At 43.6% G+C, this 17,871-nt stretch overlaps 1 protein-coding gene across 1 annotated transcript; it reads left to right on the top strand.

Moving 5' to 3' along the window:
* Positions 1–15,772: 15,772 nt before the first annotated feature.
* LOC310642520 (A-kinase anchor protein 4-like) lies at positions 15,773–17,314 on the top strand (the record flags this gene model as incomplete). The annotated part of the gene is made up of 1 exon (XM_083366295.1): positions 15,773–17,314. The coding sequence occupies one exon, from the start codon at positions 15,773–15,775 to the stop codon at positions 17,312–17,314; it is 1,542 nt and encodes a 513-aa protein (XP_083222421.1).
* Positions 17,315–17,871: the final 557 nt, after the last annotated feature.

The raw sequence follows: 17,871 nt of genomic DNA, 5'->3' as shown, positions 1-17,871 counted from the left end.
ACTCAAATATTGGTGCAATTCAGAGTTTCATTTCTTTTTTATTAAACCTTCCTAAGAACTGGAAGACTAACTTTCTGTGGGGCGCCCTCTGGTGTCTGAAGTGCTAAATGGTCTTAAATCATAGATCCATTGGCCTTTAGTCAGAGATGTACCAAGTGCCCTTCTGCTTTGCCATATGTGCAGTAAAGTACTTGCTTTCCCCTTCTGGCCCTCCTCCTTGCCCTGTTAATTCAAGCTGTGTTAAAATTTCAAGTTCTGTCTCAATGAAGCAATTGCAGCATTAATCTGTAAGTCCATCACAACACAAGTGCACTGTTAGAGCATGACCGTCATGCTGCTGCAGTCAGTGGTACTAGGAAGACAAAACATGTCACCGTGCAAACTCTGCCTTTTATATCTCAAATCCCATCCTTACATGCAACACTGTACCCGTGTCTTCCAGCTTTAAAAACGACAGGCTAGAAACCTAAGGCAGCAATTCTATCCATATTGATCTGGGACTAAGCATTACTTCTGAGTAAGACATATTTTGGTTTGCGCTGCATAGCAGTAATCTTGGCCATAGTTTCTTTACTTAAAGTCCTCGATGAGGCAATTCTAAAACCGATGTGAATTTCATATTCTTCCAAAGATTTTGCATGGGGTAAAATACATGGAATGACAAACATCTACACATAGTCTTGGCCAAGTGAAGGGACAGCAACCATCCCTGTACTAGATTGCATTCTCTCTGCTCCAAAATGCTTGAGAACTAGGTTATTCTGCACCTAATTGGGGTGGGATGGGGCGGGATGTATCCCAAGAAATCAAGGGCTTGTCCAGGTTGCTTCAAGGAAATCTGAGCTAGCAACAGCAGAAGTGAAACTGGTAGAGACCCCTTCCAATCCAGCTTTGCACCAAGATTGTCCTTGGCAAACTTCATTTAGCACTTCATGTCCTTCATTCTCTTCTAATAGTTCCAGTTATGTGATCAATTTTTGGAGCAGCATTTCCTCCTTTTGGCATTTAGGAAGGTCACGCCTGATTGTTCCACAAAAACTTTGGGAACTGAAAGTAGATTATTTTCCCCCCTCATTTAAATATTGTTGAGACTATGGTCCTCAATGCCATAGGAGGGACAGAGTTGTTATGTATTTTGCTATGTTAGGCTTTAACTGTTTTTACTAAATTCAAACGGAAGTGGTCTAGTAAATTAAGGACTACCTACACACAAATGTTTGCTACATTGGGTAAAATCAAATATGAACCCGAAACGTAGATAATGTGCCTCCAAAATTGATATTTTATTCCCCTTCAGCTCTTCATAGATAGGAGACATCAGGGTTGGAGAGGAGTGAGTGTAGTTTTCAGACAGACATCTCTAGTTGCTAACCCCATTGAATGTCAGAGGAATTCTGTAAGTTGAAGTCTACATGTCTTCAAGTTGCCAAGCTTGAGAAATGCTGCTGTGGGTGCTTATTCAGAAAAGGCTGGGTCCTCAGATCCTGGCTCTGCCACTGTCTGCCCTGTTGCCCATAATTGTCCTGCAGTATTGCATTTGTACTGACTTTAATGCTAATTCACAGAGCCCAGAAACACTTTGAACTGTTTTTCAGGCCTCTTAATTTCCTAGGCCAGGGATGGACACCAATTTGTGCTGCTTGATCTATTTTCAAATGGCCTTTGACCTAATTTCAAAAGCACTTTGTTTGTGACCAGTTTGGCCTTCTAACAAGGGTGACCTTTTTCTACCCTGGAAATATTTAATGGAGAATGAAAGAGGAAGGAAAAGAGAGTGAGAGAGGATCTAAGGGGATCTGGTGTCTGTAAGGAAGAGGGGAAGTAGAGGGAAGTGATGGCATGTCTACCGTGATGTCATCACAGAAATGATGTGAATTATGCATTGGGCATAACTGATGCACATTCCAGAATTCCCTCCTTTGCACAAGGGCATCGTGATGCATGTGAGGCTACTGGGTCAGGGAGAGAAAAGTGTATGTCAGATAATGGCAATTTAAACCTGTTTCAGTCCTGGGCTAGGGAGAAGAAAAATGCAAGAGGAGAGAAATTGCTAATGCCAAGGCATGGCAGAATCAAGATTAAGCACAAATGGGAATATGCCCAAAAAAGAACGATCTGTCCCATGCCAGATGTCTTTTTTTAGTTATTATTTGTTATTTTGAAGCCGTTGGATTACAATCCCCAGTGCTTTTTTTCTAAAAAAAAAAAAAGGTGCCGGAACTCTCATCTTGTTAATCTGGCATGGGCGTGGCCTACTGTGTGGACATGGCCAGCTCAACATCACTTGCGTCAGGGGCACTTGTTCGGACCTGGGCAGGACTGGGGCAAATCTGAGGGTCTCCGGCGGAGGGGGGATGGGACCGGGGCAAACGCTGGGTCATGGTCCATTGGAGGAGCCTCACTGATATTAAAGGGGGTGGGGGAAGACATGATATTAAAGTGGGTGGGGGAAGACAGTGTATGAGAGAGACAGAGAAATTCCCTTTTTGTAAGTTTGCTTACTTTGCAGTGCTTTCCTTTCCCCACACTTTGGCTTCCCTGCTGGCTCAATCTCTCTTTCTCTCTGCCGCCCAGATCTACAGCTGCAGAGCAATTTCGCTCCCCCCCCCACAGCCGATCTGGGCAGCAGAAGCGTTTTTGAAGCCTCTGCAGCTCGCATCGATGGCCGTGGGGCCATTTTGCGATGCTCCAGCGGCCCAATCCGGGCTTCGGAGGCCTGCAAAATGCTTCTGCTGCCCAAATCAGCTGTGTGTGGGGGGGGAAGCAAAATTGCTCTGCAGCCCTAGATCTGGGCAGCAGAGGCATTTTGTAGGCCTCCGACGCCCAGATTGGGCTGCTGGAGCATCATAGAGCATCCTCATGGCCATGGATGTGAGCTCCAGAAGTTTCGAAAATGCTTCTGCTGCTCAGATTGGCGGGGGTGGGGGGACGTGAAATCACTCTGCAGTCCTAGAACGCGCGAGTTTGGAGTTTGGGAAAGTGAGCAGGGCCTTAACATAAAAGGCTGGTTCTGCTTTCAAAAATAGAGAAAGGAGGGAAGATTATTGGGCTCCTTGCCTCATTCCCGCTTGAAGCCATCCTTAGCAACAAGGAAAAATCTAATCTATCCAACGCTACCCAACATTTCAAATATGTGTGCACTGAGAGGATAGCTATTTTTAAGATGCCAGTTTTGCACATCTATATCTAGGAATAAATCTCATTAAACTCATGTGGCTGTGAAACACAGAAACACACACACACACACACACACACACACACACACACACACAGCTTCCAATCTTGTGAGCAATTCCAACAGCTAACCTAGCCTGAGAGAAATGCCAAATCTCCTCACCTTCCCAAACTCCAAACTCGCGCGTCCTACGCTTGTCTTCCAAGTTTGGAGTTCAGAGAAGGCAAGCGAGGGAAGTAGGACGCTGGAGTTTGGGAAACACAGAATGCGCGCGCGCACACACACACCAGCTGCCGAATGAACCTTGGTCTTCCTCTGCAGAGACATCTTCAGCACCTTGTCGAGGCTGTGGGGGTTTGTCATGCTGCAAGTTTGCTCTCTGCTCAGTGCCTGCTAAGGGCTAGCCGATAGCAGAGGGAGCGGTAGCCTTGCCATGTGCTCCTCACCGGCCTGCTCCCATGCAAACTCTCGCTGACAGTGCCGAACCGGCAGTCGCCATCGGATGCCCGCCTTCCCAAACTCCAAATTCACGTGTCCTACTTTTCTCGCTCGCCTTCTCCAAGTCCAAACTCGCGCGTCCTAGTTTGGAGTTTGGAAGACGAGTGAAGAAAGTAGGACGCACGAGTTTGGAGGGAGTAGCATAGCTTGTGCAAAAGCTCTCTCTCTCTCTCTCTCTCTCTCTCTCTCTCTCTCTCTGTGTGTGTGTGTGTGTGTGTGTGTGTGTGTAAAAAATAGGTGCCGGAACGCCGTTCTGAGCGTTCTATGAGAAAAAAAGCCCTGACAATCCCCATCATTCTCGCTTAGCTGAAACTGATCCCCATCATTCAGCTTAGCTGAAACCCATTCATCTATGGAGGGACAAAAATCTTCACCCTTTCTGTCAAAGAAAAAGAAGTTTGTAATGATTCTGGAAATAAACTCAGTTGCTCAAATGAGTTTGTTATAAGTCCCTCTCACCCCCAAACCCACAAACTTTGAGAAGGTACCACAATAGTTGCCACTGCTCCGTTTTCCTCCATTTCCAGTCTCAGGACCATTTTGACAAAATTCAGATTCCTTGTTATAGGGACCGAGAGACCATGCAGTAAACAAATATAAATAAAATCCACATGAAGCCCCCTTATCACTTAAAGGGTATGCTGTGAATACCTGTCACAAGGCCAAGGGTTCTTTAGTCCAAGGTCCTCTGAAAATGCTAGTCAATCCATCAAACCTTTTATAGATCAACTCATATACCCAGGCTGTTAAAACACTGTAAGAAGATATGTGGAAGAAAGGTATCCCCAGAGCAATTTATTACTCTGCATTTGTGGGAGTAGCTCAATGATGGCGAACCACTTAGAGACTGAGAGCCCAAACTGCGACCCAAAACCCAATTATGTATCATCCGGTGCCAGGTGGGCGTGGACAATTGGGTGGGGGTGGCTGTGGTGGTAACGGCAGACTGGATGGGACTAATTAATTCCAACGTTGCGAGATCTTTTTCTTCCCACAAGAAGTTGAAATTGATTCATTGATTGAACCTTGGTTTTTTTTACACACAGTGGCACACACTTAAAGCGAAGAGGTTTTATAAAAGCCAGCTGAAGGCCTAGGACTGGAGCAACAGAGCACATGCCCACAGAGAGATCACCATGAACTCATAGAGCAAAATGGACATTGCCAACAAACCTGGAGTGCTTCGGTATGGTTACAAGGACACTGACTTTTCTAGCCTTCCCTATCTATGTTTCCTGGTAAAATACATAGGAAAACCCGACTAGACTCAGATTCCACTTAGGGTTACGGTTAGGTCACCATGAACCCATATAGCTAAATGGACATCGCCAACAAACCCAGAGTACTTGGGTCTGGTTAGGAAAGCACTCACATTTCTAGGCTGCCCTGTCTATGTTACCTGGTAAAATAAATGGGAAAATCCCATTGGAGGAAAATTCCACTTAGGGTTAGAGTTAGGTCACCACGAACTCAGAGAGCAAAATGGACATCGCCAACAAACATGGAGTGCTTGGGTATGGTTAGGAGAGCATTGACTTTTCTAGGCTGCCCAATCTATGTTTCCTGGTAAAATACATGGGAAAATCGCATTGGAGGAAAATTCAACTTAGGGTTAGGGCTAGGTCACCATGAACTCACAGAGCAAAATGGACATTGCGAACAAATGTGGAGTGCTTGTGTATGGTTAGGAGGGCATTGACGTTTCTAGGCTGTCCTATCTATGTTTCCTGGTAAATACATGGGAAAATCCCATTGGACGCAATTTCCACTTAGGGCTAGGTCACCATGAACTCAGAGAGGAAAATGGAAATTGCCAAGAAACTCTGAGTGCTTGGATCTGGTTAGGAGGGCATTGACTTTTCTATGCTGCCCTATCTATGTTTCGTGGTAAAATACACAGGGAAATCCCATTGGAGTAAAATTCCACTTAGGATTAGGGTTAGGTCACCATGAACTCATAGAGCTAAACAGACATTGCAAACAAACCCAGAGTGCTTGGGTCTGGTTAGAAAAGCACTTACTTTTCTAGGCTGCCCTATCTATGTTTTCTGGTAAAACACATGGGAAAATCCCATTGGAGGAAAATTCAACTTAGGGTTAGGGTTAGGTCATCATGAACTCAGAGAGCAAAATGGACATCGCCAACCAACTCGTATTACTTGGGTATGGTTAGGTGGGTACTTACCTTTCTAGGCTTCCCTATGTTTCCTGGTAAAATACATGGGAAAATCCCATTGGAGGAAAATTCCACTTAGGGTTAGGTCACCATGAACACATTGAGCAAAATGGACATAGCCAACAAACTGGGAATATTTTGGTACGGTTAGGAGGGTACTGACTTTTCTAGCCTGCCCTATCTATCTTTCCTGGTAAAATAAATGGGAAAATCCCATTGGAGTAAAATTCTACTTAGGATTAGGGTTAGGTCACCATGAACTCATAGAGCTAAATGGATATCACCAACAAACCCGGAGTTCTTGGGTGTGGTTAGGAAAGCACTTACATTTCTTGGCTGCCCAATCTAAGTTTCCTGGTAAAATACATGGGAATATCCCATTGGAGGAAAATTCCAGTTAGGCTTAGGGTTAGGTCACCATGAGCTCAGAGAGCAAACTGGTCATCGCCAACCAACTTGTATTACTTGGGTATGGTTAGGAGGGTACTTACCTTTCTAGGCTTCCCTATCTATGTTTCCTGGGAAAATACATGGGAAAATCCCATTGGAGGAAAATTCAACTTAGGGTTAGGTTTAGGTCACCATGAGCTCAGAGAGCAAACTGGTCATCGCCAACCAACTTGTATTACTTGGGTATGGTTAGGAGGGTACTTACCTTTCTAGGCTTCCCTATCTATGTTTCCTGGGAAAATACATGGGAAAATCCCATTGGAGGAAAATTCAACTTAGGGTTAGGGTTAGGTCACCATGAACTCACAGAGTAAAATGGACATCGCCAACAAACGTGGAGTGCTTGGGTATGGTTAGGAGGGCACAGACTTTTCTAGGCTGCCGAATCTATGTTTCCTGGTAAAACACATGGGAAAATTCCATTGGAGGAAAATTCCAGTTAGGGTTAGGGTTAAGTCACCATTAACTCATGCAGCTAAATGGACATCGCCAACAAACCCGGAGTTCTTGGGTGTGGTTAGGAAAGCACTTACCTTTTAGGCTGCCCTATCTAGGTTTCCTGGTAAAATACATGGGAAAATCCCATTGGAGGAAAAGTCCAGTTAGGGTTAGGGTTACCTCACCATGAATTTGTAGAGCTAAATGTACATCACCATTAATTTTTTTTGCACACCGTGGCAGAGGCCTAAAGCAAAAAGGTTTGATAAAAGCCAGCTGAACGACTAGGACTGGGGCAATGGCACGCATGCCAACAGAGTGGGCTCTGCATGCCACCTGTGGCACGTGTGCCTTAGGTCTCCACCACGGGAGTAGCCAAATCCATCTCTCTCTTGCTCGTTGCTTCTTAGTCACTTCTCCTGATTACTGCTGACCATCTTCTTCTCTTTGAGAGAAAGGAATTAAAGCAAATAGTGCTTTTATCCTCTAATTATCACCGTTTTTCTTCTCACTGCTTAGCTCACTCATTTGAAAAGAGGAACAAGCAATAACAAGAAGAAAGCATATTGGCCAGGGCATAAGTTAGGACATGGCCTTGGATGGATGTTGGAGAATGTCAGCTTATGACACTAATTCTGCCTGCTGAGTGTGAGGAAATGGGATGCAAATACAGGGCACTATGCAAAATGTAAGGGATGTTGGTGGACAATTCAACTCAAAGATCCTCAGTTTCTCTTCAAGTGGTCAAATGCAGTAGGTTCCAACAGGTGGCGCTGCAACCTCATCATTCTTGTTGAGATGTTTAGATGCTGGAAGAGAAGCAGTCTCTTCTGCCACAATCTCCTCAGATCCACGCTTTGCTCCCTCATTAAGGATCACTGGACACAAATATGGGTGCCTAAGTGGGTGTGAATCCTCAGTACTGACCCTGTCAGGGTAACTGGACTATGAAAGTCTCCAATAGCTGAAAGTATTGTAATGCCTAGGAAGGAAATGCTGAGGCCTTTCCATTTTCCAAATATTTAACCATTGTATTTGAGACTTATTAAGTAATGACAATGCTGTCTAACTACATCCAGAGTGGAAGGCTGGGGAATGGCTTGCTGGAGGAGAGGCTGTTGGATGGGGTGTCCTTGGAGGACACTTTGAGCACTTCCTCCTACCCCATCCAATTGGCTGCTCACCTTTTGCTAGCACTCCTGCCAAGGGGAACCTGTGTCTGGACAGGTAAATGTAAAATCTCCTTTGAATTTGATTTCTGATGATGTCACAAAAGCTTTCATGTTATTTGCTTGACAACAAACAGACATTTGCTTTGGGGGGGGGCAGGTTAGCCTCCTATTTAATTTACAGACCCATGATTTCCTGTTGGTCTCTTTTCCTAATAGTAATCTAGTGTTTCAAGATCAGCCCAAGTACTGGTAGAAGTACCCTGAAATACCTGGAAGAGAGAAGAGGATCTGAAATAAAGGTGTCTGGTATGACGTGGCCCTCTCAGCCCTGCTCTATAGGAAAACTTTACAGTAGCAGCAGCAACAGCAGTAAACTATTTCTGCTCTTGGGAAGAATGGAACTAGCTTAACAAGCAATCAGATCCTTCAACAAGTGTCCTATTAAACAAGGACGGACTTGTTCTTGGTAAACAAAGCAGGAGAGAAGAGCCCATCCTTGCACAGAGGGAATGATTGCTGTAAAGATAATATATATATGCCTGAAGCACATGGAGGATTCTTTGGGTGCACAAAGAATAGGAAATAAGGCAAACCCTCTTAAAAACTAACTACGTAGAATCCTACAACAACGATAACAACAAAAAGTAGGGTTAAAGTCCAACGTTAGCAGCAAAAAATACTCTGAACATCTTTCACTTGCATATTCCATTCACGTTGCTCTCTCCCGCTCAGAATCCCACTCCATTCCAGCATGCACCAGGGCTAGGCAGTGTCATGATAGCAGCGTTCCAATATCCCAGGGGCTGCCACAACAAAGAGGGGGGTCAACCTATTCTCCAAAGCACCTGAAGGCAGGACATGAAGCAACGGATGGAAACTAATCAAGGAGAGAAGCAATGTAGAACTAAGGAGAAATTTCCTGACAGAACAATTGATCAGTGGAATAACCTGCCTCCAGAAGTGGTGAATGCACACTCAAAATTAATTTCAAGCAAACAGTAAACAGGATAAGATAGAGAAAGCTTGACTCGGCCCAAACAAGACGCAAAACATTCAGAAGGGCTGATCTCTCGGCGAGAAAGCCCATTTGCCTCCACTTATGCCCTACAAATGAATAAAGGGAGCTGGCTAAAAGTTATGTTGTATTAGATCTAGTTTTCTCTGTGTTATACTGCTCCAGATGGGACTGATAGTCCTCAGGAAGGTGAAAAGTAGGGCTGGCAAATCTTGGGTAAGAAGAAAATTTTTAGCTGATGGTGGGGCTAAAAGGGTTTTGGCTCACAAAAGAATAATGTAGAATATAGAACAGAGAATAACTGGGTTGTGAGGGACCTTGGAGGTCTCATAGTCCAATCCCCTGAGCAGGTGACCTTGCACCATTCCAGGTAAATGGTTGTCCAATCTTTTTTTTTTAAACACCTCCGGGGATAGAATACTCACAATTTCCAGAGTCAGGTTGTTCCACTGATTAATTGTTCTCACTGTCAGGAAATTCCTCCTTAGTGCTAGGTTGCTTCTCTCCTAGATTAATTTCCATCCATTGCTTCTTGGCCTGTCTTCAGGTGCTTTGGGGGAACAGGTCAATTCCCCTCTTCTCTATGACAGGCCCCCCAAGTACTGGAAGACTGTTATCATGTAACCTGTGGAGTGGCCTTTTTTGTCTTTTGACTGTGGAACATAGTGGAACATTTAAGAACGGAGGAAAAGGGATGTTTTATATACTCATGTATTTTTTTTCATTTAAAACTTAGAGAACTGAATTCTCAAGCATCTTAAATGGTTTTCTGTAAGGTTTCTTCTACAATCCATTGGCTCACCTTCCTCCCCTCCCCGACGATTGAAATTCAGATACTATTAGCTGTTGCTTCCTGTGGATTGAGAGCAAGAGAAAAACCTCTTTGGAATCTTCCTTTGAGAATGTTGCAATAACTTGTCTCTGCTTATTTGGGGCAAGCAGTTCTGGAGGGGATATCTCTGTGTATCCTTCCTCCAAATTCTTGTTTTATTTATTTTTGAAAAACTGGTGGTTTTCCCAAGGCCCCAGATTTCTCCACACCTCCTCATAGCTGGACAATGTCGTTGCAACTTGGAAAAAGTAGCAGTGTGTTGCCCTGGGTGGAATGTCTGTCTACGAGGAGGGAGAGCCGGATAACCTTCTCAGTACAGTAATCTGGTTCCTTGGTGACCTTCATCCCATTCATACACTCTCAGCCTTATCTACTTCACAGGGTTGTTCAGATGTTCAAATTAGGAGTGAGAAAACATGTAGGTTATCCAGAGATCCTTGAAAGAAGAGTAAGATAAAACTGTACGGCACAAATAAGTGCCATGTACTTTGGGAGGAACTGCAGAGTACCAAATGATAATTAGGAGCGAAAAAGCCGTTGGCATCCAGCATCTGCTAGTCCCGGCACACATGTCCACGTGAACCTTTAGTCCTAACAATATTCGGAAGGGATAGATTTCCCATCATTGCAGCACGTGCGCTTGTGTATTTTTATTTCCTGGCCCGGTTATCATATCATCTATCAGATCATCCCTGCCACCAACATTATTCTGTGCTTTTACAGAGGGCACAGTTCCCAAAGGATGTGCTTGAGATTCCTTAATGTGTTGAAGGAAAATTGTTTGTGCTAAAAAAAGAAGCCAGAAACAATGAAAGGCTGCTGGGATTTGCAAGATATTTGCCACTGCAGAGAATGCTCATTGTTTCCATTGTTCTTGAATATACAGGGCTTTTTTCCTCATAGAATGCTCAGAACGGAGTTCCGGCACCTTTTTTGGATGGAACCTTGTAGGGTAGGCAAGGCGGGTTGTATGACGTGTGTGAGTTCCGGCACCTTTTTCTTTTACAAAAAAAGCACTGTGAATATATATCTTTCTTCTGATATCAGATCACTTTACTCCATCTGTTTTGGCTTCAGGTGATCCTGCAGGGCTGCAATAGAATTGACTGTCCTTGAATAAACATCCCCTAGTAATGTTTGCAGGGAAACAAGAGGGATGAGGACAAATAGCTCTTATTTGTCTGATTTGGGCAGTTCCAAAAAAGTAAAGTATTTTGATTTGCAGGGTGTGGGGTCATCTTAAGATCTTCTGCCTACGACCCAAATTAGTGTATATTGTTCTGATCTCAGACTGCACATGAGTTCCCTCTACCAAAATGAAGAAAAGTCACCAAACACAGCACAGATTCTTTGTAGCAAACAGTTCTTATTGATCTGTCTTATTGTGGGGCCTTAGAGGGATACACCCATTTTATTACATAGCTGCTTCTTTCAAGAACAAAAGACGTTAGGTTCTTCTGTGTGTAGATCCAGAGAAGAAAGACAGAGTTTAGCTGCACGCGACTTCACATGCTCCAACGTGTAAAGAAAAACTGAGAAGCTAGCTGGGTCAAGCCACTCTTTATAAATCTCCCAGTTACTCCTTGAACAAGCTAGTGATCATGTTTCAGAGAATCGTCACGTGGCATTGTGGTCTATGAAAGGAAATGTCCTAGAGCCAAGCAACATAGCTCCTCAAGGATAGGACTAGGACCGATGTAGGAAATGGATGACCCCACAGATTATTAATTGAGCCTGAAATTGGAGCAGCGAGTTGTAAACCTAGGGATCTGCCAATATTGTTTAGGGATGCAAAAACTCAAAAAGTTTGATTTTTCTGCATGTTGCCATCTAGGGTCTGGTCACATTTCTGCAGCCCAGAAAATCTGGGTGTGTGTGTGTGTGGGGGGGTGCTTTTTGCAGGTATATTTTGGGCCCTGAGAAGAAATCCTACTGTAAGGAAAAAAAGGAAAAGGAGGGGACAGGTATGTGTGCCAGCTGGAGAGAGGACATCAACAGGGAGACAGGAGAGATCCCCTTGCTATGATTTCTCATGAGGGCAGCTGGGACAGTTTTTTTTTCTGCCTCAAAGAAGCAGGTTCTGAAGTGTATGAGTGCTGGCAGCCATAGCGACAAGGTTGCCTTCTTGCAGCTGGGCAGGAAATAATTGCCACTTGTTCTGAGATTAATACATTGGCCAGAACTTGGAAAGGATAACAAGAGGAATCTGTCATTGCAAAGAATATTAAACACCCCAAAGAAAATGGAAGGGGGTGGAAGCAGCTTTATCACCCAAGCTGCCCTCAGTCTGGAGCTTTCTCCAAAGGGCACTTTGCTTCCCTTCCAACATGTTTTTTTTCCTCACAGGAAGGTGTTTTCTGAGAGGAGAGCTCTGAAATGTGCCCAGAGAGCCCTTTTATTTCTTTGTTAATACCAGGCTGGGCCTAATTGCGGCTAACTCATCCTCTGCTTCCAACTTTGGCCAGCTTACAGTAGCGCAGTTACTGAACAGTCCACAACTTTTATCAATTTGCAAACATTTAATGTTGAAGGAGATCTTCACACATCAGCACTACACAGGGATTTCTTTTAAATATTACATGTGGGGTATTGAGGCAGATAGACTTCTGAGTCTTCAAAGCCAGGGTTGAGAATGGACTGAAATACTAGCTCTGTGCATCATTTTCAAATACTGTTACAGTATTTCAGCAATCTATCTCCCAGTATTCTGTCTCTATTTGCTCTCCCCCCCCTCTCTCTCTCTCACACACACAAATCCATTGATTGTGCATCTTTGTCTAGTGCAGAGGACATTCCCTCCACCCTTTCTTACTCATCCCAGCACAAAAGGTCTTTGTTTTGTCTCTGGGTTATCAAGGAGCCCTGTTATCTCCTCCTCCAAGTGGAGGGCTGGGGGGGAGGTGTACAGGTGAAGAAACAGCTGAGGCTGAGGGCCGAGAATTAGAAAACAACAAGGGCAGCTGGGAACAGAGGAACAAGCAGAGAGCGAGCAAGAATAAGATAAGATAGAGAAATGCAAAATATGTTAGGGAAAGAGAAGGAGGGGGTGTAGAAAGCTATTGTAAGCTCTGGGAAAGACTACAGCCACCTCCTCCCTTCAACTCCACACCTGTGGCTTGCTGGGGGAGGGGGGGCTAGATCCAGACAATGTATGATCTCTTTTATGAGGGAATCTAATAATTTCTGTGAATGAATGTCAAAACAAAAATTTGCAATGCTTATATCTCCATTCTGGGGCATGTAGACTGTAGCAGAGCACCCCCAAACATCTGCAGAGTGCTTTTGATGTTTTGCCACTGACACCCCAACATTATCATATAAACCTATTAGTGGGTAGGTAAGTAAATTTGGACTAAGCATCTCTCATTCTAGTACCGTGTCACTCTTTGCACCCCCTCTTAATAAACATCAGTATGATCCATGAAGCACATTTTTTTGTGAAAGCCTTAAAGACCCGCTGATTTATATAAACTTTCCCACCCACCTTTTAAAATAGTATTTTTAGAGCTCATTTTGCCGGCGTGGAAATTCCTTCCCTCCCCCCCCATGCACTTTTGTAACCTTCCCCTCCAATCCTTCTGAATGCCATTGTTAACACCTGCGCCCTACTCCTTCCCTAACCTCTTACCATTAGGAATCATGCCAAACCTGCCACGATAAAATCGACTCATTATCACTTTTGTGATGAGTGCCTTCAGGCTTTGTGCAAGACATTTTTTCACAGGCGTGTTGCTCTTTGCAATCACAACATAACCCACTTTTGCAGGAAAACTGCATTACAAGATATATCAAGGATGCGTAATCTATTTCAGACCTAGTACTGTATATTGTCTTTATTTTCTGTCTAAGAACTACGCTTCAATAGCCAACAGAACCATTTTGCAAAAATTGATAGAACCATGACAGAAAAGAGATAGTTTGGTGAAGTGGTTGAGGCATAAACCAGGGAACCATGAGTTCGATTCATTAGAAATTTTTGGAATGAAATATGAAAAAGTTTAAGTGTTACACCCCTAGAGCTAATGATCCTATAATCCTTGAGACAGTCTGATATCCCAGGCTGTAAACTCGCTGTAAACTTCTTGACTTTCCCAGAGTTTTGGGGCTCACGGGCCACTTCTGATATTAAGAGAGTGTTATTATGGCTTTCCTGCAACGTAGCTGCCACAGCGAAGGCTTTTCTTTTACAAAAAGGCTGCCCAGAGCATTCACCCTGTCACAAAACATTGCTTTCTTCGAAGATAAATTGAAAGGTAAACACAAAATAATTTCTCCAAGAATGGGTTGCAAAGCCAAGTTGGAAACTGAATCTCTAATGATAAATCACATAATTGCTCAAATGAAGCACAGCAAAATGTCCGTGCTTCAAAAAAGCAAATATGGTAAATTTGGTGGAACATGCAAAAGATATTTAAGAAAAGGATAAAGTTTTGTCTGCAACTGTTTTTACTGGGAATTATTACTGATACTACTGTTGTGGACACTAAGCTGATGTTGAATTTAATTACGGCAGCAAGACTTTTAGTAGGGCAATATTGGAAGAAGGAAGAACTGCCGACTATAGAAGAATGGACTTTAAAAGTCTCCAACCTGGCGGAAATGGCAAAGATCTCAGCGTATTTGAAAGACCATTCGCAACAGAGATATATTGTGGATTGGAAAAAAATGGATTGATTATATCCAGAATAAATATGGGACTAAAAAGTTTCACCTAGCATTTGAATAAGTATTGATGTGATATTTATATTGCTTGTAGTTATTTTATAAGAGTTAAAGTGCGATAGACTTAATAGTTTATTGCTGTTTGCATAAGGTAGACTATGATTGTTTGTATTTTTATACCCTGTATTGAGCTCTGGGAAGTCGGGGAGGGGGGAGGGGGAGGGGAGGGAGGTGTTGGGGAGGGTTGGGGAGAGGGGAGGGGGTTGGGAGGGGTTTTGTTTTGTTAAAAAAATGTATTATAAAACTTTTCAATTAAAAAAAAAGCAAATATGGTGATAACTCAGAGAAACACACATACTGATGTCACCCCCCTACAGAAATGCAGAAATGGAAAATCACAATCCTTCTCCCTCCTACATCTTAGAGTTTCCCCAGGAGTTTCCGTACCGCTTTCCAATTCACTTTCCCCAACTTTATCTTTTCTCTTGGTCTCTTAAGCAGTCCGAGGTATCACTTTGGAGATTTCATTAACCAAAAGGAATACAATGTTTGCATTCCAGTTTTGGAAAAAGCTGTTCTCTTCCTCCAGGGTTTATTTATTGACTTAAGCACAATTAGCAAAAAAAAAATAGCCCTTGCCATATACCAGGTAAATATCAAATATGGAGCCATCGAAAAGTTAGGCCAGGTGAGTCTGATCCTGGATTATATTGAATTTCTTTGGCTAACTCAGAAATCCATCTGCTGCCATCTATTCACACACACACACACACACACACACACACACACACTTGTTTCTTCATCTATCAAACTAATTAACCACCCATCTCCCTCACAGGGGGGCTGACCTGACCTGACCTCCTAAAGTATTTGAGCTGAATCAGAGCTGAAAAGAAGATGGCCCAGCCCTCTCTTGCTGAAACATTGGCCGCTTACTGGCTGAGAGGTAATTCTGAAGCTTTGTGATGTTATTGCTGCTCCATGTCCACCCAAAGGAAAGCCCCCTTTGCTGGCAATAGAGTATGGGAAGCTGAGAGAGGAAACATCTCGAATCTGGCAGGGTCATCAAAGCCCTTCATCAGAAACCAAAGATGCTCTATAGCTCTGGATACAGTGGGGGGGGGCGTGTGTGGACAAGGCACAGTAGCAGCTCATTGCTGGTTGGTGGAGGATACAGCTGCTTTGTGAGGTCACTACTGCTATGTGTCCACTTAAGTGAAAATACCATTTGAAAGTAACAAGAGCATGGAAGATTAAGACGGAGCAACATCTCAAGTCTGGCCGGGTCATCTAAGCTGCTGTGCTGAAGGAACACCTACGCCTTTTAATACATTTCCAATTCTGACTGACAAAGATGGCTCACGAAATTGATTGGATCAACAGTAAGGCTGGAGTGTGCAACATTAAGTCCTACAAATCCAAACAAAATAAAGAAGACTCAGAACGTAAAATGGTTTGCTTTGTTAATGTTGCCAACCTGAACATGAAAGACGGGCATTTGGGCCCAAAGGTTATGAGTGACCAACCTGACAACGTCAACGGCCCTGCCAGTGAACTCGACTTACGAAACCTGGAGGAGAAGGAGGTCATTGTAATCAAGGACAATGAACAAAGGAAATGCATGAATACCGACGCAGCGGTCTGCCTTTTCAAGCCAGGTTCCTCGGAAGATGTCAACATTGTCAGCTGGCTCAATAATGATCTCCAGAAATATGCCTTTGGATTTGAACATGCACTGACTCCTTTCAGGACCTCTCAGACACTGAAGGTGTTTGATAAGGGATCTCAGAACAACAATAACACTGGTTCCAGCAGTTCAATGGCTGAAACAGGAAATTCAGATGATCTTGCCTACTATGCTAATAAGCTCTGTTCCTTAGTGGTTGAGATGACACGTAAAGAGATCAAGGATAGATGGGACAATACTAGAAAATACCTATGCCAAAACATTAGTTCTTATAATGCAGGAAGAAAATCTAGTGCAACCGAAAGTAAACCATCTTCCGAAGAGGATGTCAAGGACCAAGAAGGACAGTATTCAGACAGAACAAGAAGATCAGATGATTCTACGTCTGTCAATAAAGGGTTGATGTTATATGCAAACCAGGTGGCTTCAGACATGATGCTCTCATTCCTGAAGACCATGAGTGTCCAGAAGGGAAGACACCCTGCATCAGCATGCTTTGTTTTAAAAGAGGTACTTGTGAATCATGCCAAGGAAATAGTCTCAGACTTGATAGATTCGTCGATGAAAAATTTACACAATATCACAGGGGCACTCATGAAAGACTCTGATTTTATTTGTGGGATGAAGAAGAATTTATACAGTGTCGGAAGCCAAAAGTCCTCAGAGGTTTTGGAAGCAATGGTGAGACGCTTGTTTAAGCTCCTCGCTGGAGATGATAAGACCCGGGCGCAAAGTTTAGCTTTTACCTCGTATAAATTAGGGGCACAGGGCAACCAGAGAACTCAAGGCATGCAATTTGCATCCTTGAAAAGTGAGTGCCACGGCCAGTGGAAGGAAAGAATGGGGGGACCAGGCAAACCTCAAGCATCAGGAAGTCGGGGGCTAGACAAGCAAGGGTCAGCGGATGTGTATGCAAAAGAGCTTCTTTTAACAGCCTTAATGCAGATACAGCAGCACTTGTTAGAAAAAACCAAAAAAGCCAGACTCCGGGAAAGCCATGCCAACTCATTTGGCTATCTTCACCATGACTCCACCTATGACAGAAGTGGTGACAGAAGCCTGAAGCGCTCATCGAAGTCTTATGATGGAAGAACAGACTGCGATGGCCTCAAAGATAAAGGCGGCATTCTATTGTCTGTGATCCAGAAGATCTTTCAAGAGATTGGTTTCAATTCTGATGACATTTGCATGGACAAGAACAGAGGATAGATTGCAGAAGGCCCTACAGGTAAAGAATCTCCTCTTCTGAACCAGCCCAATGGAGTATCGGATCTGCATGACAATATGCAGCACCTGGACAAGAACATTTATAGAGCAACCTGTGGGATCTGTGATGCAAATGATCTCTTTATTGATAACAAAAGGCATTTGCTCTTGATTTTAGCTCGTTAGATAACATCATCACAGCCCCATTGCAAGCTGCGGTGGAGTGAATTCAGATTGGGTGATTCAATGGTAGCTGGGCAAGATCATCAATAAAAAACTAAAAGAAGAGGAAAGACGGTCTGTTATTTATTGCTTTCTCAGAGCTTAAGCAATAGCCCTGTAGCAACTAATCCTTGACCATTATACCAACGGAGCAATACAGGTAGCCCTCCACCACCACTGAGCCTAAAATTTCTGTTGTTAAGCAAGATAGCTGTTAAGTGAGCTTTGCCCCATTTTATTTTTCTTTTCTTGACGCAGTTGTTAAGTGAATCACTGCAATCGTTAAGTTAGTAACATGGTGTAAGTGAATCTGGCTTCCCCATTGACTTTACTTGTCA

Source organism: Vipera ursinii (assembly GCF_947247035.1).
Source record: "Vipera ursinii genome assembly, chromosome: 1".
Lineage (NCBI taxonomy): Eukaryota > Metazoa > Chordata > Lepidosauria > Squamata > Viperidae > Vipera > Vipera ursinii.
The sequence above is the reverse complement of the archived record's forward strand: the minus strand, read 5'-3'. Positions and strand labels throughout refer to the sequence as shown.